The sequence below is a fragment of the Oreochromis aureus genome, linkage group 17 (assembly GCF_013358895.1).
Source record: "Oreochromis aureus strain Israel breed Guangdong linkage group 17, ZZ_aureus, whole genome shotgun sequence".
Taxonomy (NCBI): Eukaryota; Metazoa; Chordata; class Actinopteri; order Cichliformes; family Cichlidae; genus Oreochromis; species Oreochromis aureus.
Window position 1 is genome coordinate 17,131,952 of NC_052958.1, and position 23,967 is coordinate 17,155,918.

The 23,967-nt window shown below is 40.5% G+C and overlaps 1 protein-coding gene and 1 long non-coding RNA gene across 3 annotated transcripts; one reads left to right on the forward strand and one right to left on the reverse strand.

Annotated features, from left to right (window-relative positions):
- The first annotated feature begins 214 nt into the window (after window positions 1-214).
- igf1 (insulin-like growth factor 1) lies at window positions 215-20,206 on the forward strand. Of its 2 annotated transcripts, none has more exons than XM_031746329.2 (5): window positions 215-475; window positions 1,814-1,973; window positions 12,550-12,797; window positions 12,970-13,002; window positions 15,554-20,206. In XM_031746329.2, the coding sequence occupies exons 1-5, from the start codon at window positions 428-430 to the stop codon at window positions 15,611-15,613; spliced, it is 549 nt and encodes a 182-aa protein (XP_031602189.1). In that variant the 5' UTR covers window positions 215-427; the 3' UTR covers window positions 15,614-20,206. The 2 variants fall into 2 exon arrangements, with proteins under 2 accessions (XP_031602189.1, XP_039456551.1); XM_039600617.1 differs by lacking the exon at window positions 215-475 and adding an exon at window positions 569-697.
- On the reverse strand, window positions 5,023-22,991 carry LOC120433763. The gene is made up of 3 exons (XR_005608743.1): window positions 22,866-22,991; window positions 22,543-22,685; window positions 5,023-5,317 (listed from the first exon to the last, which is right to left on the reverse strand). It is a non-coding gene; the product is annotated as an uncharacterized LOC120433763 (long non-coding RNA).
- Between the last annotated feature and the right edge of the window lie 976 nt (window positions 22,992-23,967).

The following is a 23,967-nucleotide window of genomic DNA, read 5'->3' on the forward strand; positions in this document are numbered from 1 at the left end:
AATGCGTTTGTAAGAGTGTGAGCCGCCACTGCTGCTGCTGGTGGTGGTGGTGGGGCTGATCTGAACTACTAACCAAGTCTTAGAGAGATCAAAATTCAATCCCGTTCTGAGAAAAAACAGAAATGACGTTATTTGAATATGTGCCCAAAATCCTTAATGAATAACTTAGGACGAGTAGGAGGCAAATGCTGCCCCAGCTGTTTCCTGTTGAAAATGTCTGTGTAATGTAGATAAATGTGAGGGATTTTCTCTCTAAATCCGTCTCCTGTTCGCTAAATCTCACTTCTCCAAAACGAGCCTGCGCAATGGAACAAAGTCGGAATATTGAGATGTGACATTGCCCGCATCTCATCCTCTTTCTCCCTGTTTTTAATGACTTTAAACAAGTTCATTTTCGTCGGGCTTTGTCTTGTGGAGACCCGTGGGGATGTCTAGCGCTTTTTCCTTTCAGTGGCATTTATGTGATGTCTTCAAGGTAACTTACCTGATTTCCTTTGACACTATACATTATCACCTTGATTCTTCACTTGCTCACTATTTGCACAGAGCATCCTCGCCTACTTTAAAAAGAAACAATAAAAGGGGATTCTTATCGCTTGCTTGTATTTCACAGCTTTTGAACGCATGCATTGGTGCGGATTTATTCACATTTTTCTCCTTTTCATCCACTTATGGAACAACTCTCCCGCATGTCCTGGTAATCTATTTTATTTTATTTTTTTTCCAGAGATAATTATATTTTCTACATTTTGCTTTAATTGATTCTTTTCTCTTTTTTGCAATTAAAAAAAAATCATTGACATGGATCGTGCATGACTTTCAGCGCAGGTATGAATTTGGACATTTTCCGTGCGCCCGGCGCTCTTTTTCCACCAGAAAGCCCTAATGCAGCTGTGCAACTTTCAAAGTAATTACTGCTGAGTCTGCATAATTTACGTGCTAAATATCTAACCTGATACCTCTGCGGGGTTGAAAGACAGAGAGCGGGAGAGAGGAGAGATTATCAAGAAACACTTGCGGGCGTCGGGACTTTGCGGTTGTGATGTAGATGGATAACGTTCCGTGTTTATTCTCTTTATTATGTGCATTTGGCCCAGTCAGCTTCCTCCGCGGGCTTTGGCGGGAGAGCCTTTTTCCATCTCACATTTTGGATCGGAAAGATCCCTTGGCAGCTCGTTTATTCTCCTTTCTGAGTGTCGAAGCACTTTTGCGCCTAATAATGCGCTGACAGCTGGGCTTTGGCACATTTTAAATGTTAAACTGGTTGTTAATGATAGATGTGATGGATAGCCTGCATTTAATTAATGTGATTAATGCGGATTGTTGTTAACTTGCTAAGACCCACTACACAGAAGCCGGGCGGATGGACGAGAAGGAGAGGAGGGGGGTATAGTGTGTTTTCAATTTGGACGCGCTCCGCTCGGTTACGCACAGGCGCTCCGGAGCATCAGAGCTGCTCAGCCTCCTGTTTGACTGACTCTGGCACCGAGTGCGAGTCTGGATTTAATACATTTTCCTCCACATCTCCAAACTCCTGTAAAGTTACCATCTGTTTCTTTGCCTTCTTTTAGCGGATGGAACATCCTGGATGCCCAACTTTAAGCTGGCTGCCTTTTTTTTTTTCAACCCTGTGTTTGACAGTGCATGTGTAATACTGCCACTTACTGACGTGCCTTTGAGCAAGACACTGCAACAAACTGTCACAGCAGATGCGCTAAATGGAGAACAGTGCATGAAGCTTTGAGTTGTGGTTAAAAGAAACTCTTTTACCGATGATGCTGTGAAAATGTTCTTGCTCTCTCCCTGTGCGCAGAGTGCGATGTGCTGTATCTCCTGTAGCCACACCCTCTCACTACTGCTGTGCGTCCTCACCCTGACTCCGACGGCAACAGGGGCGGGCCCTGAGACCCTGTGCGGGGCGGAGCTGGTCGACACGCTGCAGTTTGTCTGTGGAGAGCGAGGCTTTTATTTCAGTAAGTGCACCTTTTTATTTATTCATAAAGGTTGGCTGTATATGTCCCAGAGCTCTCCACCTCCTGCGAGCTCATAAATAAAAGAGCAGCCAGTTTGACATCTCGTCTTGGCTTTCTCTTAATGTTTTTTTTTTTTTTTTTTACTTCATTCATTCATTCCTCATCCACTCTTACATCTTATATTTAAGTTCCCTGTACATTTGTTTTAATGCCACTCTCATCACCAAGGTCAAATTCTGAATGAGAAAAGTTAGATGAAATATGGAATAATGATAAGTAACTCTTATTGGTGGCAAATCGCAGCTGTGCCCAGAGGGAAAGGGCTTTAAGTGGAATTTGGCTATCTCCAAGAAAAAGGAGGGGTAGAAAGTAAATGTTGCAGTGAAGTTTTTTCTTTTTTCCACCAGAGAAGGGAGAGCCACCCAAAGAAAACCCTCGACCAAGAAACCAGGATTTAAATCTCCAATTTTTCCATTAAGGGTACAACCTAGCCCAGAGCAGCACAGGATATATGAAGCTATGAAGGTTAGGTGCAATGTTCCACCAGCAGCCAGAGTTTCTCAGGACATGTATCCTGCTCTGTCTGTCAGAGACGAGCAGCATGACTGTACATTAACAGTATAGCTGGCTCCCACAGAGCTGAAGGTTAGAAGCTCATGATTCACTTTTCTCTGGCTGGCATCCATCAATTAAGCCAGTTTCAGCAAATGTCCTCAACGAGCATCACATCTCCACCAACAGTCATTTCTTATTCATAAAATTATTAGTTCTCCCTCTGACTCCTGTGCAGTTTTGTCATAACAATCCATTTTAAATGGTTTGGTTTGGTCCCAAAGTTATGAAAGATTTTCCACATGTGGTAGACTTTGTCAGCTGCCAGTTCGAAAAACAGAAGAAGAAGATATAAGATTTCTCTTGGAGATCAGCAGCATCTATAATGCATTTGCAGTTCTTCTCTTTTCCAGTAATTGATTTCTTTCACCTTCACTTGAACCTGAATAGTTTGAAAATATACCTTTTCAATCCTGAAGGACAATTAGAGGCCAGAAGAAGGCAGGGGGAGGGCAGCAGTGGTCTAAAGCCATGCTCAGGTTTAGCAGGTAACTTTACTGCGTTCGATAACTTAGTTTGGCTTGATAACCCATTAATTTTTCCTAATTATCACTAAAATGAAGCTGATTGAAATGAATTGGATAAGCAGAAGAGAATGGATGGCAATCACAAGCCCAGTCTAAATCCAAGCAGCAAAGACTTCACCCTATGATAAAACCTACCCTGCTTAATGGTCCTATTTGACCATAATTTACTACGTAATCATCATGTTGCATTAGCTAAAAACCAATAATCAGCAAAGTGTTTACTGAAATTAAAGATCGCAGGAGATGAATGTCATTTTCTCATAGAATTCTACATATTCCGACTTTTTCCATTTTTGCACCAGAGGAGTCGCCCCCTGCTGGCCATTAGAAGAAAAAAATGCAGGTTTAAGGGACTTCAGTACAAATATCGTCTATACACTCTGGTGTTCAAACAATGCTTAACAGCTGGATTTAAATCCTTAACTGACCTAAACCAAGTATTGTGGTGCTGTGATTCCACAACATGTGGGCCAGCTTTTAAGGGTACTGCAGGGCCACAACCTCAAACTAGGAAATACCTCATCTTCAGTTCAAGTGATGATCAAAGTTGCAATTATAGGTTTGGACCGCAGAGCTACTTCTACTAATCTTAAGTATTTGTGAAAAAATTACAGCAACACACTAGGTCATGGTTAGCACTGCAGTTAGTAAGAACATAACATAACGTATACAAGTGGACTGATTGATTCTTATATAGCGCTTTTCTACTCTTTCGGTGTACTCAAAGGGCTCTATCCAACATGCCACATTCACCCAATCACACTCATTCCACAAGAACTTTCTCTATACATAGTGCTTTCTAACTACATTCACACACATGCATACTCCGATGGATGCATTGGAGAGCAACTTGGGGTTAGAATCTTGCCCAAGGATACTTGGCATGCAGACTAGAGGAGCCAGGGATCGAACCACCAACCTTCCGATCAGTAGGTGACCTGCTCTTCCTGAGCTACAGCCACCCCTGTAAAGAACATCATGATGTAACAGCCTGAGTATTTCAGCTGAGAGAAGAAACATTCAAACGACGAGTCTCTTGCAGTCATAAATCTTTTAGAAGCTTTCTTTTTGTTGAATTCACATAATAAATCCACCATAGTTCTTATTGTTGAAGGGTTATTTCCATCTGCAGATCTCTACATGTGGTGGCGTGGCTCTGTTCTGGGACCTTCCCACCCTTCCATATGCATGGAAAGGTGTGCCATGGAAGTGGGTTGTAAAGTGGCGTGCAGACATGTGTATAGCAAACTGGGGACAGGCTAATAGATGGGATATGCTTCAGGCTCGGGTCCATTTGTGTCATGTGATGCGAGTATGAGGCTCTGAGGAGGCGTCTGTGTGCCTGGTAATTTACACGAACACAAAGATTTTACATTATCCTACCATTACCACTGAGAATCGACCGAACTGTGCTTTGATGGGACTAGCTACACCTGTCATGAAAAACGTCTGACACTGCATGCAAAGTGCATTATGCAGGAAAGTGTTTACAGAACTCAAGTCAGAAGGTAATTTTCCCAAAGACTTCTATAGGACCAGAAGTCTTTTTCAAACTACAGCTATCGCCCTCTAGTGGCCTGGAAAAGAATGCAGGTTTAAAGCACTTGCATGTTGGCTTCTCTTTTAAAAGCCAGAAGCTACTCTCAGATCTATTTCCTGCTTTCTACCAGCTTGTTTATGGATGACTTTATTGTTTCGGAGAGATTGGAAATTAAATAGGCACAATACAATTCACACATCACTGTAAAATCTCTCTCTTACCCCTTCTCTAACCTTAACAAAGCATCTGAGTTGCATAACCTAAACCATGTTTCTGGCTGTTATGCTAAGAGATTGCACAAATTAAATCATTTTAAGTCTTTGGAATTCGGTCTTCTGAATGTAAATAGATTTCTTTACAGATAGCAGTGTCAACATGCACCTTGCTGCTCCTCTCCCCGAATCCTGCTCCTTGCAGCTTTTCCAGGACCAGTCCACATTATTCTCTGCGTCAGGGCCTCTGAATGGCATTTGCCAGAAAGTTTTTTGGAGAGCCACCAAGCTACTGCAAAGCTGCAAGCCGTGTTCGTCCAGATGCTCCTGGCAATACCCGCATGCTGTGAAGTGGTCTTGACAGCCAGTCTGATTGCCAGTATTCTGCCTGTTAAGACTTTTTGGTCTTTGGATTCCCTCGGCTTCAGCGTCTTCTTCTTTAAATGGTTTAAGCTGAGAAACAGAGTCAGAAAAAATTAACTACATGATCAAACATAACATTTTAATAAGTGCAGGCCTTGGATTCTGAGTAAACAGGTTTGGACTTTGGCATCTTTTTATCCTTAGCAGTCATTTTTTTTAAAAACCCAACTCTGAACATTTCATTTCTGCGAATTTGAAATGGTCCCGTGACCTGTCTGCAGCTGTAGCTTAAAAGTTTTTGATATGTTTAGGATTTTGACATGATATGAGAGTGTTCAGAGCCGGGGTGATGTGGGAATGTGACAAAGGGTTGGATACTGATACCGGGGTTTAACTGCAGTTTATTAAATGTTTCTCAGAGGCTGGCTTCTACTGTTGTCCACGGGAAAGTGTTGAACAGAAGCCAATGCAACTCATGAGTCCTCATGTAGAATATACTTCTTAAACAGGAACAGACCTTTTTGTGGTGGTTGGTGGAACGTATTTGTCTTTCCCACATTACCTTACACTGAGCTGTCAGTGGACTACACAGCATCCATCTATCAATGCTACTTTTTCCTGTTAAAAAGAGGCGTATTTTATGAACACTCCATCCATTCTCTGAAAAAGATGACGAGGTTTGAGCAGCAGGGTGCCGTGCCTTGGAAAATATGCTTCTCGCCGTCGTCCTCGGTTTCTCTCACTCTCTCATATTCTCGCTGTCATCCCTTTTCCTTTACTTATAGTCAGTAAAGTATCTGGAGAATCCATTTGGGCTCTGTCGTCCATAGGACGCGGCAGAGTAACGGCTTGGCCAAAGGAAGCGTGATCCTTTCCCTGAACTCTTCCCCTCCAGTCTGGCCGTGTTGAACTTGGCAGCCCTCTGATTGATAATGTGTGCAGAGACAGTGTTGCAACAACAGCAGGCTTTATGTGCTCACAGTGCTTTTTGCCATGCCACCAGTAAAGTGAAGCACACTTGTATTTCACAACTGCAGATTTCCTACCCTGACAGAAAACATTAGTTGGTGGAAATTCATTTTTTTAAAGGGTAATTAAACAAACTGCGGTCAATGAAACAGAGAAAAAAAACTGCAGTCAGTTTTTCCAATTATTAGCCCGACCTAAAAAATCCTTAGTTGTCTTTGTAATGCTTTAGCAGGCAGGACTGCGGGGTGATTTCACTGGGATGTTCATTCCATGAATCAGATCTGTTATGGGACGTTTTTTGGCTGAAGTGTGAGTGCTAAGTAGCTCCGCGCTCTAAGTCACTTTTAGTTCATGCTGAAATATTCAGCTGTTTTAGAGTGAGCACGAGATATTTAATCTTACTCTGTGAGACTTCTGCATAGTGTCTGCAAAGAAGATGAAATAATCCATCTTTTTTCAGCCAAAAGCTCATCGTCACTACACAAATACCCAATAAGAAGGCAACCAAATATAAAATGCAGTGTGCTCAGGTGAGTTGAAGGTGGAAAGGAGAGTGGAGGATGAGATATGACTTCCTTTTCAGTGTCTGTCCCTGCCAGTTTTATTCAGAGCCACTTGAGCTGGAGAAAGAGGGAGAATGTGTAAACAGCACATCACATGCATGCATGGTGAGGCCTGGTCCCTCAGCAGCAGGGGATTATGTGGATTACAGGATGATCAGGACACCCTCCACCATCCCCTCCCGCCATAGTTTTGCACTGGACCTGGGCACACAACGGAAGGCACCAAGGCCCGAAGAAAGCCCTCCTGTGTCTTCTCCATCACTGTGAAAAGGTGTCGATTTCCCATGAGGACCTGAAACTAAAAATCTCTGACCCCCGCTGTGAAATACTGCTCGGTGGAACAAAGAGGCTTCTCATGAAAAGGACAGGCAGGCGTCGTCCAGATTTAAATCTGTACATTAGGTGAAGTTGAGACTCGAGGGATTTGAGGACACTAAAGAGTACTTAACCTTTTCCTTCATTCACATTATGCAGGCCTTCTACAAAGAAAACAGGGGAACATTAGTGAGATTTATAGATATCTTCTTCATGGCGTTCTTTTGTCTTTATAGATCTCATAAAATGGCTTGGTTTCATTTTCTAGGTGTAACCAAAGACTCATGCACAGCAGTGATCACATTACATTTCTCTGTAATGCAGAAATGTAGCCTTTCTAAATTCGATAACTATTCAAATACTCAAGGCTATAATAAATAATGAAATTTATCTCCATGATAAGCAAATGGAAATAAATAATCAAACACAGGCATTAACCACAGACAATATAAAAGATGGATGCAGCTTCCAGGCAAAGTTCTTTCACCTGCGATCTTTTTTAATGGCCACCAACTGGTGATAAAGACTTCCAGTGTTGAGGCTTTGCAGACACATGACCACTAACCATGTAATGATAACTTAACTTGTCTCCCAACTACCGATCATGAGAGAAAAACAATTTTCATCGACCAGCTGCAAGTTGTTTCTGAAGGTTGATGGCAGTCCGCAGGGCAAATTATTGCCAAAGTCCCAGTCACCCAGGCCCACAGAGCCGTCAGTGACCCCCTGGCAACTACCTGTGTTCCCCACCTGGTTGCTAAAAATACTAGCATAATGTTGTGGTTGCAGTTTGGATGGAAGTGGCTGACTTGTCTACAAATAAGAAAAGTGTCACTCAAATCGGAAAAGGAGAAGGTTCACCTTCAGAGTGAAAAGGCGTACCTCAGCGCTACAGACACCTTTTATTTTGAAGGTGAAACTTCTCCATTTCTGTTTTGGGTTGCACTTTATCAAGCTCTTTTACTGCTTAGTTTGCAGTTAGCAAGTATTTGCATACATACATCAAAAACTACAGGCAACTGTAGCAATCCGCTTGCAACTAAAGCAGTCACAAGGAGGTTTTTGGTGCAGCAACTGATTTCATCCAGCTACAACCAGAAAACTCTGGGAAGCTCTACCTCGCTACGTGGTCATGGGATGACATTTAGCTCAAATTTGCATATCATTTTCACCTTAATTGAACTGCTCTGTAGTTCATTTGGTGCTGGACTGAGACCACCTTCTCCAAAATGTCCCACTGCAGTATTTCCAAAAAGTCTTGTTACACAATCTTTATATTTTTATACAGATTCCAGACATTACTTTTCAAAAAGACTTCCCATTGTTCAGAAAACATGGATTTGAAAACAAATGACTCCATAAATAACTTAAATTCAATAATATTATAACATATATAATTACATTTGTAAATTCCAAAAGTTATTGCAAAACTTTGCCAAGAACACATACCCTGAAAAATCCATCTTTAAATATTCATAATGCATTTGGATAAGGTTCAAATTCTCACAAGCCATAAAACATGGTACCAATGATAAAGAGATAGTTTCTAGTACTTAAAGCAGCTCTTATAGTCCCTGCCCAGCCGTAAACTCCTTGACACTGTGCAGGAGGAGCAGTGCACTGGCTCCAAGAATCCACTGCTTTTTATTGACCATGACCAAGCTGTAAAACTCAGATGCTTTCTGTGCCACTCTGGAATGGGGAAATCGAGCTATCTCTCTCCAGTGCTGCTCCTTGGAGGAATGAACGCTATGCATGCTGAGCCTGTCAAATACCAAATCAAAGATGTTTCAGGGAACCGTGCGGTGACATCAGATGAAAGACTTTACGAAAAACTAACAAGTCATAGATTGCGGATAGTCAAAACTATAGCATAGCTTCTGTTAAGAAGGATGCTGTCAGAGTGACATCCAAGGTGAAGAAGTTCTCCACCCCAAAGACCAATTTGTGGTTTTTGTGCAGCCAGCTGTAGACTTAAACTTAAAACAGTGCTTCTATACATATTTAACCGGGGTCAAGTCTACGCAGACGCGTTCAACACATGCTCACTAGAAATCGTGTGGACCTCCTGATGGACGAAGAAGAGCTGCTTAGTTTGCTGTGTTTGGCTGAACAACAGGAAAAAGTCAAAAAGAGAAAACGGTGTGTGCAAATTCAAAACAAGAACAAGATCAAGGTTGTGCAAGACGTCATTAAACTACATATGGTGAATGAAACAAACTTTCAGTTCACTTTTAATTGGTGTGACTGCAGTGGTGCTAGGCCACATGGCTTCAGATTTTGGGTTGAGTGCTAAAGTGCATATCGGTGATACAATGAGACAAAAGCAATGATTTGGCCTTTATAAAACACTTAAAAGAAGGTTCTGTAAATGTCTAAGTGGCTAATTCGTAGTGGACAAAGACTGTGGTGGTTTTCAGTTTACAACCGGTAAAACTTATTCCAAAGTTAACACACTTATGGACAAAGGAAAATACCTCAGAACACATCAAAATGAGCATAAAACTTCTGAAAAGAATAGCTTTTTCAACGTCCGGGGTTTCTCAGAGATGTGTGTGTTAGTTGTGGTTCCTTGAGTCACCAGGTGTGCGACGTACATGGCTATCCAGTGTATCAGGCCCTCCTAAATAAACCTCTGGCTTTTTTCTCTTTATTTTCTTGAATTCACCATCGAGTACGGTATGTGCTATCCATTAATCTCTGTGTTCAGCATCTTGTCAATAATCCCCACTAAAAAACGCTGCTCTGGTTAGAGATATTTGTACAGGCTGGCATCATCTGCAAAGAAGTAAGTCGTTAAAGGTCATTCCTAAAGACAGTTGGTGTTTAATAATCAAAAGAAACATTCTTTCTTTAAGTTTTCCTTCAGACTGACTTTTGCAAAATTGGCAAAACCTTTTTTTGCATCTTCTTCATTTTGAGGCGGGAAACAAAGCGTTTTACCCTTTTTATTTAGCCTTATTTAACAGTCACAGAAAACAATTCTTTGTTGATGGGGGATTACAGCAGTTATCCAAAGCTTTTAGACCTGATTATTATATGCGTGTTTTCCCCTAACCTGCCTGAGCTGATTATCCTACATGTTACAACCGGCACCAGCTGATTACCCTGTCCCTTCCAGCTGTTTGTGCAGCAGGGTGGCAAACTATTTTCAGAATAATAGCGGATGTTAATTTGTAAGGCTTTATTGGGGGGGATTGAAAAACAGGCCAGGCATTGAAGCACAGCCCCTCTTTTGGCTTTCAGAAACCATTATATAATCACCAGCCAGGGCTCAGTGTCGTATTTTTCTCTTTTTAAATGTCTTCACGTCTGGTGTTAATAGAACAGCCAAGGCTTGGCCCACTATTACTCAGTGGGACAAGCACTGAAAGAATTTCTTAGAAAAACAAAGTGAATATAAGTGTTTGAACTGTATATAATAAAGATTTGAATATCCAAATTAAGATTTTTTTTTTTTCAGCCGTTTAAATATTTCAGTTGTCTAGTTTGCACACATCTAGTTTAGAAGTCTGAGATCTGGGTAAATCCAGTTCTTCTGTTTCCTAAATAATGCAGGTGCACAAGGTATTTTTAGCATCCTGCTACCTGATGAGCAACATGAAAGCCTCCCTATCACCTCCCATCTCCTCCTCTTCATTCACACCTCTGTTAGCCTCCACTCTGCTTTGTGTCTGGGGGTCTGAGGAGAAAGATGCTTCTGTTTCTGAATGAAAGCTACTCTCTGTTCAAAATAACGTTGTCAGGACAAGGCAGACAGAGAGCAGAAGTTAATGCACTTTGTCAGCACTGGCAGTCTTCTGAGCCAAGAGCTATTAACTCTGAGAGGGAAAGGCATTTCCTCCTTGTAAATGCCATATTAAATTATTATTATTTCATTTGGTAACAGGGAAAAGCCCATCAGGACTATATTGTTCAAGGTGAGCAGGGAATTGTAAATGGGGAGTCTGGGTTTTTCTAAAAGCCACCAAAGAGGGTGGGTTCTGGGGGGTTAGGGAGTTAAAAGAGGAAGTGAGTACTGGCGTCACTGTAACTAAATGTGGTCATTGAGTCAAAAATCTGTCACGCCCTGAGATGTGTTATTTGGACTCAAAAACCTCCCCCAAAAAGCAAAATACCCAAAACACCTTTGCTAGCTGTGGCTTTGCTTCTTTACTTCATGCAGTGAGCATGCATCATGTCTCCATCCTCAAAATCTGTGTTATTTGAACGAGCCTCCAGGGTGCTTCTGCCAAATAAAAATGTGAATGAACAGTGGGACATAGCCAATGGTGGTGTGGTCCTAAAAGCCTGCCTGGATGTTTCTGCAGGTGGATCGGGCCCAGGGGACTTGTGGCTTGGCCTCGCTGGACTATGTAAAAGACACCTGGGCCAAAATGGCTGAGCAGGATATTCTCACCATTTGGGTGACTGCCCCCCTTCCCCCAGCCTTTCCCTCCTTTTTTTTTTTTTTTACATTGATGCAGCTGCCAAAATGAGTCCACAGTGTGCAATGTGATATGTTGTAAATTTTACATGTAAGAAATCAATGTCACTGAGGCCATATGGCTGTTATCACAGCTTTATTACGAGCGTGGCGTCGGCGTCCGGCCATCGCCAGAATGTCTTTGATTAATTCTATGAAAAAAATGAGAAGCATAGGAAAGGGAAAATAATAATATCATAATTTTAAAGATTCAAAAGTGACAATTTCAACTGAAAATACGTAGTAAACTTCAAATCAATGGGTATTTGGGGTAAAAATAGACAAAGGCACAGATTTTGTTGGCTAATATAAAAATGTTTTGTCAGCTGTACACATGTAAAGTGTTTTTTCTGGCCTATGCTTTATACTTGTATAAATTAAAAATATATTAAATTATATGTAGAAAGCATGGAAATCATGAAACAAAATTGTTCCTTTTTGCTTCCTAGCTAACATCAATATTTTTGTTGTTGAGTTTGGCTGGTTCAGCTAAACCTGTACTGGCCATAAGCATGAGGGCAAATTTACCACTTAAATTATGTACTAAATTTCAAATCAAAGTTCCCTTAATTTAGAAGCAGGTAAACGAATGCGGACAACACTGATTTTACTGGCTGAAAGGATATTTACCATTAACGTATTTTTTCTTTTCCTGTAGGATGATAGCAAATTAAGCTAGCAATAGTTTTGTTAACCGATTTAAAATGTTGTCTCTGGCTGACTTTTTATATAAATATAGTTTTAGAATAAATCCAGTCATATGAAATCATTAAACAAATCTGTTTTTTCTTCAAGTCCAGTCAAGAGCCAAAATAATGCTATCTAGCCTTTTAATACCGGCTCATGTAAACAAGTGCAGCTTTCTTTCTGAAGTAGTAAAGTTTGGAGAAATGAGTCCTTTATTTCAGCGCACTAGCCACCAATTTTGTTGGGTAGAAAATTAGAATTAAGCAATGGAACTTGTTCTGTCTCTCCATTGTCTAAAACCTGCTGCCGTTCTTCTCAAACAGATAAACCAACAGGCTATGGCCCCAGTGCAAGGCGGTCACGTGGCATCGTGGACGAGTGCTGCTTCCAAAGCTGTGAGCTGCAGCGCCTTGAGATGTACTGTGCACCTGTCAAGACTCCCAAGATTTCTCGCTCTGTGCGTTCACAGCGGCACACAGACATGCCAAGAGCACCCAAGGTTAGTAGCAGAGCGAACAAGGGGACAGAGCGTAGGACAGCGCCTCAGCCAGACAAGACAAAAAACAAGAAGGTGAGTTAAGCATCAAAACAGATAAACTGTAAAAATTGTTGATTGGATTGAATTTACATTTTGTTACATGATCAGAGCATACGTGCATAATATCCTGATTAATTAAGGTAATATAGCTTAATTAGCAGAAACTCGTCCATCCAACTAAAGTGACCTAATTTTTCTTCCACAGAGACCTTCACCTGGACATAGTTCATCCTTCAAGGTATGCATGCAAAATGATCTCATGTTTCATTGTCCTTTTGTCATTTAAGCTTTACCAAACACGCAATCTCTCCAATGACATAAGAGTTTCAAAAGCAGGGCAATCTTTTTACAAGAAATGAAAACTTTATATAAATCCTAGTTCTAAAACATCAGGGGGCAACTAAAGAAAGTGTCATTTCTAAATATGGATTCGGTGTCATAGTGTGAGCGTTTTAAAATTCAACCATGTGCTTTTTACTCTTTTCTCCAAAAAGAACACCATTAGAATCGGAAGAAGAAACTAAGTGGTTTTTGTGGTAGACCTGCAGTGGCACTCCCCAGGCACAATCTCCACTCTGCTACTGTACATTATGTCCTAAAATTCAGATAGCTTACAATACAACATATGCAAGGGAACGAGCCAAAGCACACATATCACGTTTGGTGATTTGTGGGGTGGGTGTAGCTCAGGTGGCAGAGCAGGGCAGCCACTAATCAGGAGGGCGGTGGTTCGAGCCCAAGCTGCCTCCTGGCTGCATGCCAAATATCCTTGGGCAAGATACTAACCCCATGTTTGCCGACTGGTGGTGGTCAGAGGGCCCGGTGGCGCCAGTGTTCGGCAGCCTCGCCTCTGTCAGTGCGCCCCAGGGCAGCTGTGGCTACAATGTAGCTTGCCATTGCCTGTGTATGAATGACTGAATGTAGTGTAAAGCGCTTTGGGGTCCTTAGGGACTGAGTAAAGCGCAATACAAATGCAGGCCATTTACCATTTTATGTTTGCAGCTGTTCGTACATCACTGGCAGTTGGTGGTGAACAATTTTAGATCTGTTCGAAGGTTGAGATCATACTCTGTCCGAATATAGCATGTTTTCTCACTGAATGCATTTGAAATCCGAGTGCCCACATCAGATCAGAATAACCACACTCAGAAGAGGCAGAGTGTAAAATCAATCATTGTAGAGGGAAAGATGCTGAAGAAAAATTCAGTGAGCTGCATTTGTTTGAATTCATTTAGAGTCCAAGAATCAATTATATAAAGAACATATCTTTGATTTAAAATATGCAGACCTCCTTGGCAGGGAGGTAAGCAGTTAAGAACTAAGTAGATAACTACTACTAGAATCTACTAGAATAAGTACTGTAATAAGTACAGGCAGAACTACTTATGTACTTTCCCTAGACAAGTTAATTTTTTATATAGTATCACAAGACAAACCAGGACAATAGAAAAGAATCAGGGTGTTACCATAGCCCAGGTAAACTCTAGAACTCAACCTGATTGAAATGCTGTGGTGGTCTTTTAAGGGAGCTGTGCATAAATAAATACCCCCAAACATTAATGAACTGAAGCACCACTATATAGAAGAGTGGCTCAGAATTCCTCCACAACAATTTGGGACTGGTAAAGTGATTCAGGACACCATTACATCAAGTTATTGTAGCTCAAGATGGGTCTACAAGCTATTGTGTCAAGGGTGCACTTATTTCTTTCTTCAGAGAGCCTTCCCAAAAAGTCTTGCATGTGCAAGCACTACCCAGTGGCACAATGAATGTGAAGTGGGATCTTAGGTCTTACATGGTTCAGGCACACAAAAACCCTGTTTAGAGGCTAGGATGTGCAGATGTTGGTGGAAGTAGTTATACACTGAGGGTGAAGAAAGTGATCAGCAGTCACGTCTGGTAATTTTTAGGGCTTTTACTATTACTAGGGAAGGATTCCGGCCTCTTTCAGGGCACAGTCCAAAGCAATTTTCCCCTGATTTCCCCTTGCTGTCAATTGCTTGAATACAAGACCAAGATGCCCCTTCTGCTCTAGCGTTACCCCAACTAGTGTAAGAATCTTTATGGCATATGACTGACGTTACACTTAGACAAGATCACTTTTAGACCAACATTTGGATGTTGGAATGTCTTGATGCATGTTCCATCATACCAGAAAGTTGATTCTGTTCATTCTGGACTACAAAAGACACTCAGATCATTGACAAAACCTTTCTCCCACTGAAAGTGCAATGTACAGATGAATAAAATCAACTTTTTGGGATTTGGAAGTTAGCGTTACTAGTACTAAAAATTGATTCCTATTTGAAGTTACCAGAAATAAAAAATAAAAAAATTGTTTTGTTTTATTATTGTTTATCACCATCACCATCATGCTGCTGTGGTTAGCAGCTGTTTTAGGTTCTAAGTTTGAGCATCCTGGTTGGCTAGGGTCTTTCTGTTTGGAGATTACATATCTGATTTCTTTCCACTGACCAAAGATGTGGTTGTTAAGTAAAGTGGTCATTCTGAATTGGCCATAGATGTGAAAGTGTGTGTTTCTAAGTTTCTCTAAATTAGCCCCAAGATGCATGGGTAACCACACAGAGTGTATTGCACTTTTCACCTAATATCATTTGGGATGTGTTCCAACCCCTTGTGACCCCTAAGTTGGATAAAGCAATACGAAAACTGCCGGGTAGATGGATTTTGACCAAATAAGTACAGAAGACCAGGCCATCCGGTATCTTCTATATCTCTGCTGTACATCTAAAAAAAAAAAAAAAAATGTGTTTCTATTTTGTTGCAGGAAGTCCACCAGAAAAACTCAAGTCGAGGAAGTTCGGGGGGCAGGAATTACAGAATGTAGGGAAGGAGCAAATGGACAAATGCCCAGCAACTTGGGAGGAGAGAAGGGAGTGGCCTTACCTGGTACCCCTGTGGAATGGTTCACTGTAAAACAAAAGAAAGAAGATGCTAATAATGACCTGAAAAGCTCTTCAAAATGATTGAAAACAGAGAGCTAGGTGGTGTGTAAGGGTCTGATGTGGAAAATTGTGATTATTTTATACACTGCACCATTCCATACTGGGAGGAATTCTTTGTTAATGCAATGTAACAGACTAGTTTAGCTGCTAAGACACGAACAAGAGCTTATTATACCTCCATGTTGGAGCTGCAGCCTCCCCAGGCTCCAGGAAAGATGGGAACGTATCTGGGCCTCAGCCAATCAGAGAGCAGCATGGCTGTGGCTCGGTCACATTTAACAGTTAGTACCCCAGTTCAAAGCTGATATATTACCTTCAGAGTTTGTTTTTATGCACCATCCATTACTGTGGATATTTTTATTATGTAAAAAAAAATAAAAAAGGTTTGCTTTAAGGACAAAGACCAGGTGGTTCATCACAGTTTAAACATTGTTGTAGGTATTTTAACTTGAGTCTAAGTCTAAACCTTACTAAGAGGAGTCGCTGGAAGGTTTGAGATCAGTCCAAATCCCTCTTAAGCCCCAGGAAGTGTTCAAAACCTGAGGACTGAGTCTACAATCCAAACATTATAAAAGGAGCTCAAGCACTATTAGAGGGGATTTTAAAGAAAGTGGGTAGTACAGAAGGTACTACAAAAAAAAGACTGGGATTTTTCACATTTTCCAAAACAGAAAAACAAATTAACCAGAAGCTAAAACTGAGTTCTCGTTTGGTCCTCAGAAGTGTGTCATTCGGTGAAGTCAAAGTGCATTTGGCAAACTGAAGTGGAACAAGTCAAATAATGACAATCAGGCAAAATGTTTGTCGTCTGCATCCTTTCACATGTCAACACCCCAGCCAAATTTGATTTTTGACAACAGTTCAGTCAACATTTCAGTTTGAGTGGAAACCTGTGTTTAACCTTGAACACAGGTTTCCACTCACAACCCGTGTTCAAGGGTAAACACGATGTTATGAAAGTTTAGTCAAAGCAAGTGCTCTAAAAAGAAGTACAACCGTCACACGTATGAGTTTAAGTGACTGATCTTGACCTGGATATTTTATTAGCTTAGGGAGGATGAGAACTTTGCAACTTTATCTGATGGCAAGAGTAGAATGAACCTCCACTGCATTCATTGCAGAGTGCACCCAAGAAACACGCATATTTGGTGAACATTGGCAAAACCACAAGGACAAATCTTTCTGGTGATGTGATGTTCGCATATCAGAACACAAATACACATGCAAAAGCACTCACAAGGTAAATTAAAGTTGTGCAACTACAAGCAAAGGTCATGCACACATACACCAACTTTCATGAAAAGCCAGTTCTGAGAAGTCCTTGCATGAGGACTAACGAAAACGGCTGTTTGTTTAAGCCTCAAAAAAAAAAAAAAAAAAAGATTAAAAAAAAACGATAAGAAAAAAAATAATAATTGCCCAAGACGACTCATCTCTGGCTCTGTCTCCTCTGCCTGTGTATAATCAAACAGTATTCCCATTATGTTAACCTATGCATTACTATCATTCATTGTACATGATGGTTTCATATAACAAAACTGTATTAAGAATCCTATCCACTGTATAATGGTGCTATTTTGTAGTTTGTTACTTGCAAGAGATGGCTAAGAGACTGATGGCAGGGCTTACATTGGAGGTCTTCCCTTTTGCACAGCCTTGTGGCCACCATTTTAATAGTGTTTTTATTTGTAAGCTGTTTCAATAAGGTAGTAGTCTAAGCGAGTAAATGTATCTGTGTGAAATCTGTGAATGCACGAAGAATTTAAAAAAAAAAAAAAAGGAAATGAATATACCATGTTGTGTTCCCAAGAAGGCAAAATGCTATTTTTTCTACTGTTTTAAATTATTTTCTCAATATAGATCCCTTATGCCAAATAACTTGACAAAAGAACTGTGAACAATGATTCTTCAAATTGTATTAAGATTGTAAAAAGTCATCCTGTACTTTTGTCTGTCCAGATGTGTGTGTTGGTGATAATTCACGTAACTGGAAGTCAAAGTACCAGCTATTGAAATTACTTAAAACGAGACAATGCAACCTTTGTCAAACAGCAGACAATTAGCATACATCCAACAAAAATCCCAAATGTACCCATTTCAGTAACATATCTAGAGTCTGGATCTTTAATTTAATGACATAAATAAAAAAAAGGTCGTTGCTACTCTCGTAGAGACAGAGCACAACTCAGTCTCTACGAACCCTACAAAAGTAGGGCTGTGGACTCAGAGTTGACTGGTCGATAGTTTAGTTGACACGCTCTTACCTGATAACATTTTTATTGATTATACGGTCCTCAGTCTTATTCGGCTCACAACTAAGGACTCACCCAAACCTGAGTACATTGACAGAATAAGAGATGGGCACTGAAGTCAGCCACTAGTTTGAGAAATCCTGTTGAGGTCTTGAGCTGATTTATTTATTCCTTTTTTTTTTTTTAACCATTCTTGGTGCTTTGAAACCAAAAAAGATGAACTTTGAAACCACACAAATTTATATAGGACCAAAAGTAATGTTGAATCTGCAGGAGTCGCCCTCTGGTAGCATTTGAAAAGAATACAGGTTTAAACCTCTTCTGCTTTGGCATCTGGTTGCCTATGCCTATGAGTGTCGGCTAGCCAATGTAATTATTATTTATAGATTTAATTAACTATTACTCAGAGTCGGTTCCAAAGTAACTGACAACATTTAAAGTTTGCAGCATTTTGAAAATCACAGTTCAACTACCAACAAACCACATCATCTAAAAATTGTAAGCCAACATGTCTGCCTGAGTATATTTTAATATATTTTTTCTGATAATAACTTACACCTGCAGATTTATCCAGATACAACTTCACTGGCTTCAGCAGATAAGACTAAAATGGGTATGACATACAGTGAAGGATTAGGGTCATTGAAAAAAAATATCTTTGAGTCAGACCTGCACCTGTCAACATGGAAAATAATGGCACAAAGTTAAATATTTTATTCTATGTAACTAAAATTAAAGAGCTGTTTCACAGAGATCGTGAGCTCTTCTAAAAACTACTCCATTAGCATGGGAAAACAATCACCACCACAAGTTGTACTTGAAATGTTAACAAAATTCCTGCTGCTATCTCAAAACCCCAGATTTAAAAAAACCCCAGAGGATTATTTTTATCTTTAGTTTTTTTAGCTATTAGAAAACTAGCAAAGCCATTTGCAGATATATTAACTTTATAACTTTAACACAGTGGTTCAGCAGAGCTTAGAAAAATACAGCCATAATTGCAGTTTTCCCCATTCTTCCCGTTCCCACTCCTGGCTAATTACCTGTAACACACTTCTCCATTCTTTAGTCTGTTGGTGCTAACAGTCGTGACAGAAAAGAAGTGATCTTCCCACAAAATAAATGTTGAGCTGAATTATTAATCGTGCTTTGTCTCTACATTTATCATTTAGCCAGTTAGCTTAGCTTGCTGACTACGTGTACTCAATGTAATCCGCCCACTAGCAATCCTAAAGCTCACAGATTAACACAGGAAGTGAACCCTGTGTGTTATTTCACCTCAATTTTTAAAGATTAGATAAACAAGATTCTGAGCTTTAGAGGAGCTTTAAAAAATAAATAAATAAAACCCTCTGGGCAGAGCCAAGGCAGCTGTTCCCTGTTCCTAGCTAACATTGCTAAGCTAAACTAACGGGCTACTGAACCTGGCTTCATATTTAAGCTACAATTAAAAATTTAATTAGCCCATGTTGAGAACTGAACTAAGATTGCATTGTCTGGCTTTAAGAGTAACCCAGGAGTTTAATTTATCTTGTCCAAAATATTCGTTATCAATTCTCAATTAAAACTTATTTTCACAGATTAATTTAAAAGTGTGTTTTTGTTTCTAAAAAGGTTGTATAATGTGGATTTGCTATATTCTTTAGTGTTTATTCCAAGCAAACTGTCTTATTAGTCGACCTGGCAGCAGAAATGAAATAGGAAGCTGGCTGGAGAACAGCTCTGGTTCTCCCAGATCTTCAGATAAATGGTATAAACCAAAGACTCTTTGATTAAAGTGAAGCCTCACTCACCATTATTGTATCATGAATGAAACCAATGAGCTGTTCATTAAATATCAAATGATGCAATCACTGTCTCAACTTCACTACAACAACAGTACACCCGTCACACTATGTTTCTGGTACCTGAAATACAGTTTGTGCATTAAAAAACAGAAGCTGCAGCAGCCATCTTCAAACAATGAATGAAACATTCCAGTTTGTCAGTGGTATGCAATGATCAATAAAGCCTGGATCATGGGAGCGTGCGAGTCATTCATGATTATATGAGGTGTTATACGAGATGATACAATTTCCTGAAGGTCACTGTCCAAAACAACTGTCTGATTGGAGCGCTGTTATTCATGGTGCTTGATTGCCTTCTGTAGACAAAAAAAAAAAAAAAAAAAAATACTGACAAACTGTTCACCATTCCTGCTGAATAAACCACTTGTCAACATCACAGAAATGGCTGGAGCGTTCTTTCATATTGCATGTGTATTTACTTATAAAAATCTCTGGGGAAACATAACCCTGTAAAGACATTACTCTCCCTGTCACACAACATCACACTGGTAACGTCTATATGGCTTTTATTAGGAACCCAGTGGAGTCAGACACATAAACAGCAGATAATTACAAAGTAGAAGTTCGTCCCTCTTAAATCTTTTAAGACATTTTGGTCATGGATAAAGCCATAACTCAAGCTGAGGCTTTGTGCACCATGCATATGAATCTGGTTGGGCTAAATGACAAAGTGATACTTCCTACGAGGCAGCAGGATCTGCCAAAGCAAACAGAGTAGGGGCGTGGCGCTCCCTGCATGTCTCAGCTCTATTGGGGGATGCTAACAGTGACAGCGCTGAGCTCTGCTCGCTGTCAGCACTTTGAAAAAAAAAAGAACTGATGTATATGGGGCAACAATAAAACCCTGATAAACTGACTCTCTGGCTGACGCTCAGCACACAGCGGAGATCAAAATGTGAAACAGCAGGAACGCTGGCAAGGTCCCGGTCATCTCGACCATCCTGGATGTTATTTCATCCCTCTCCATGACTAATACTGAATCAATTATCTTACCCTAATGGGACAATTGCAGGTTGCAAGCTTGCAAGATTTAGAGTTCAAATAAATTGGAGAGATCGTGTGCAGTGGAGAGAAAGAAAGCCAGTTATCGGAGTGAATATCAAGGTTAGGATGTCTTTAAAATGCTCATTTTATACTCTTATATGGGCTAATTTTGAATTACATGGTGAGTCAAAAGAGGGCAACACACAAACATGTTTGAATAACCTCAAGAACCAGGATGGTTGTGGAAAGAACAATCTCTTCCCATTGATCTACGTGCACTCGGGATCCAGTGCATCTGAGGACACAGATTTTGGACTGGGCTCTGAAACACAATCTCTCCACACTCTTCAACTCCTCATCTTAAGCACACAATTGTCTTTTGAATGACCTTGTGGTCTGTTTTACTACCCTCACCAATTTTACTACTTATTCTGCTGGTTGTTTTACAAAAAAAAGAAAAGAAAAAGAAGTTGTAAGGCCTCATCAGTCTCCCACCATCCATTTTTTTCCAAAAGGACACCCAGGATTTCACTTCACCGAGTTCTAACTTTTGCTCCTTGCTGTTGTCAGCATTTTTTGTCTTTAATCTTAAATGTTCTTACATTTTGGAGGTAAAATTCCAGTCTTGGAAAATGATGAGTTTACCGTGAGAAATTTACAAGTAGCCCTGTGTTTAATTGATTGCTACTGCAAGCCAAATGCAGTGCAAAGTGCAAGAGCACGGTGCTAACTCAAGAATATTAGCAGCTAGATTAAAGAATGTATTAAAAAACTGTGTAAAGCTTCAGAATTGGAGATTCTCTTTCTCTCAATTTCAGTCAACAGTGGAAATTCACTGAGACTTGATTATAGCAGGAGAGAGTGTTGGCTCAGCTGTGTGCTTTAAGAACCCATGATGTCAGAGCCTTATTTTCCTTGGAGAGGCTCTCATCAGCTGCATTGTTCCAGGAAACCATGGTCTGTTCTCTGGGCAAAAAAAAAAAAAAAAAAAAAAAAAAAAAATCCTGCCCAAAATGCGATCCCCCCTCTTCTGCACCCGCATCTCTGCTGAATGCAGCACGCCGGCTTTTGGCACAGCTCAAGACACACACATAGATGTGAAGCATCCTGGACGGAGCATCACATTTCCTTGGAACCGGAGCTTCCCCTGCACTGCAACAGTGTTTGTCTTTTACTTTCTTTTTTGTTTTTCATTAGAAGATGAGTGTCGGTGATGAAAGGCAGCGTGTTAATACAGGACGAGGAAATAACATGCTGGACCCCGAAGGACTATTAAACAATGCTGCTACTGATGTCATAGAGCCCAGTCTTATTATGAGGTCTCGTTTACGCACAAAGATGTAGGCGGTGTGATTGAAATACAGCACCGGCAACTGACAGGTGATGCAAGCAGCTGACAAAACCGTTGAAATAACACTCTGCAGCTTAACCGAGCTCAAAATTTAAAAGACGCACAGGCCGAATCAGATCTGGATGCAATTACAAGCGCATACAAACAAGACCAACTGCAGTCAGTAGTTGAATAAACTTTGCTGGCATGAGTTGAAGATTTGACAAGCGGTGTTGTGGAAACATAAAGATTTAGTAAATAATGTTCATGGATACCCACTGAATCACATCTGGTCTTCATAAGATTATTTGACTCTTGGCTTTTCTACTAATGTTCTTTGTTACAGAATTATGGTAATGATTTCTTAGAAATTCGGACCGGGTAAAAAACACAGTTACCAGATAGAGAGACCTTCACCACAGCTCAGAGTTTGTTGACTCCTCTCGGCAAGTGCCAGGGGAGCTGAAAGAGCCCAGAGGCTCATAAATCAGGTGGACTTGCTTTGAATTCCCAGTCCATCCACTGTCCATGAATGCACCCTCTATAAGAAGAAATATGGGAAAAGGGAGGGATACATTATCAGAAAGAAAGAGCGAGAAAGGTTACAACAACAGAGCACGAAGCTCACAAGTTCAGTTGTGCTTCTGCTGGAACGCCCGTGCCCCTGTGGACAAGTTCAGTCCTTCAGTAGAAGTCCTCGCCCTCCAACAATAATACTTACAAAATAAAGGCTGACCGCTCCAAGTAAAATCACTTCAGCTGAGTTCAATAGCTATTATTCATGTCCTGGTTCTCCATTCCCTGCTCCACGGCTCCTGTGATGTTAATAAGGTAAGCCCTTTGAGCTGAGAAGAAGCCTACCAGGCGCTATGTCAACAGTTTTGCTTGCCTCCGCCTTTTATCGTCAGCTGATGGTCAGCACCTTGGTGTGAGAGCTTGTGATCAAACGGCCTGAAGGCTTGATCACAGGGCTGTTGCAGATCAAATTCTCCTTTAAACAAAAAGTTTGACAGGTCGCTTATTTGCGTTCTTGATGAGAGTTAGATGAGAAGATCCCACTAACACCTGACACCACTCTGATTAGTATAGTAAATACAAAGCTACCGCCAGCAGCTGGTTAGCTTAGCTTAGCATAAAGAGTGAAAACAGCTAACCCAGCTGTTTTCACTCCTCCTACCAGCATCTCACAAATGACCTTTTTACACCTTAAAGTATGACATCAGCGTTTTGTCAATTTGGCCACTTGCCTTCTATTGGCGTTTGAATGAATGGCAACAAGTGAAGCAAAGGATTCCTTTTCTTGGCCTTTTGTATAGCATTGTTCTTTCTTTATCATTCGGCTTACTTTTTATCATATTGTAGGAATGTATTTTAATACCTTGGTTCCTTTTGTACCCTGGAGAAAACCTAGCATTAATGAAAATAGGTTGAGTTGTTTCACCCATACAGCGGGACATCCAGGGCAGACACAGAACTCCATGGAGTTATACATCTTAAAAAGTCTGGGATTTCCTTTGGGAACTACCAGAAGACTGGAAAATGTTGTTTGTCAAAAGGACACTACTTAGCCAACTGTCACTACAGTACAGATAAGATAAGATAAGATAAGATAAGATAAGATAAGATAAGATAAGATAAGATAAGATAAGATAAGATGGATGGATGGACCATTTACATGTGCCATGATCTTTATAGGCAACACTAACTGGCGGATTATAAAGCAGGACCCAAAACACAACAGTTAATGATTTTTATGACTTTGGAATGTCAAGATAAACTTCCTACAAAGGAGTCTTAGGGCTGGCTGCAATAGGAATGAAGAG

Bases quoted from the DNA above. Each gene is read 5' to 3' on its own strand.
- igf1 (XM_031746329.2), top strand. From the start codon at position 428: ATGTCTAGCGCTTTTTCCTTTCAGTGGCATTTATGTGATGTCTTCAAG. The intron at 1,974-12,549 runs GTAAGTGCACCT...CTTCTCAAACAG, and splicing joins AGAGCGAGGCTTTTATTTCA to ATAAACCAACAGGCTATGGC. The intron at 12,798-12,969 runs GTGAGTTAAGCA...TTTCTTCCACAG, and splicing joins ACAAGACAAAAAACAAGAAG to AGACCTTCACCTGGACATAG.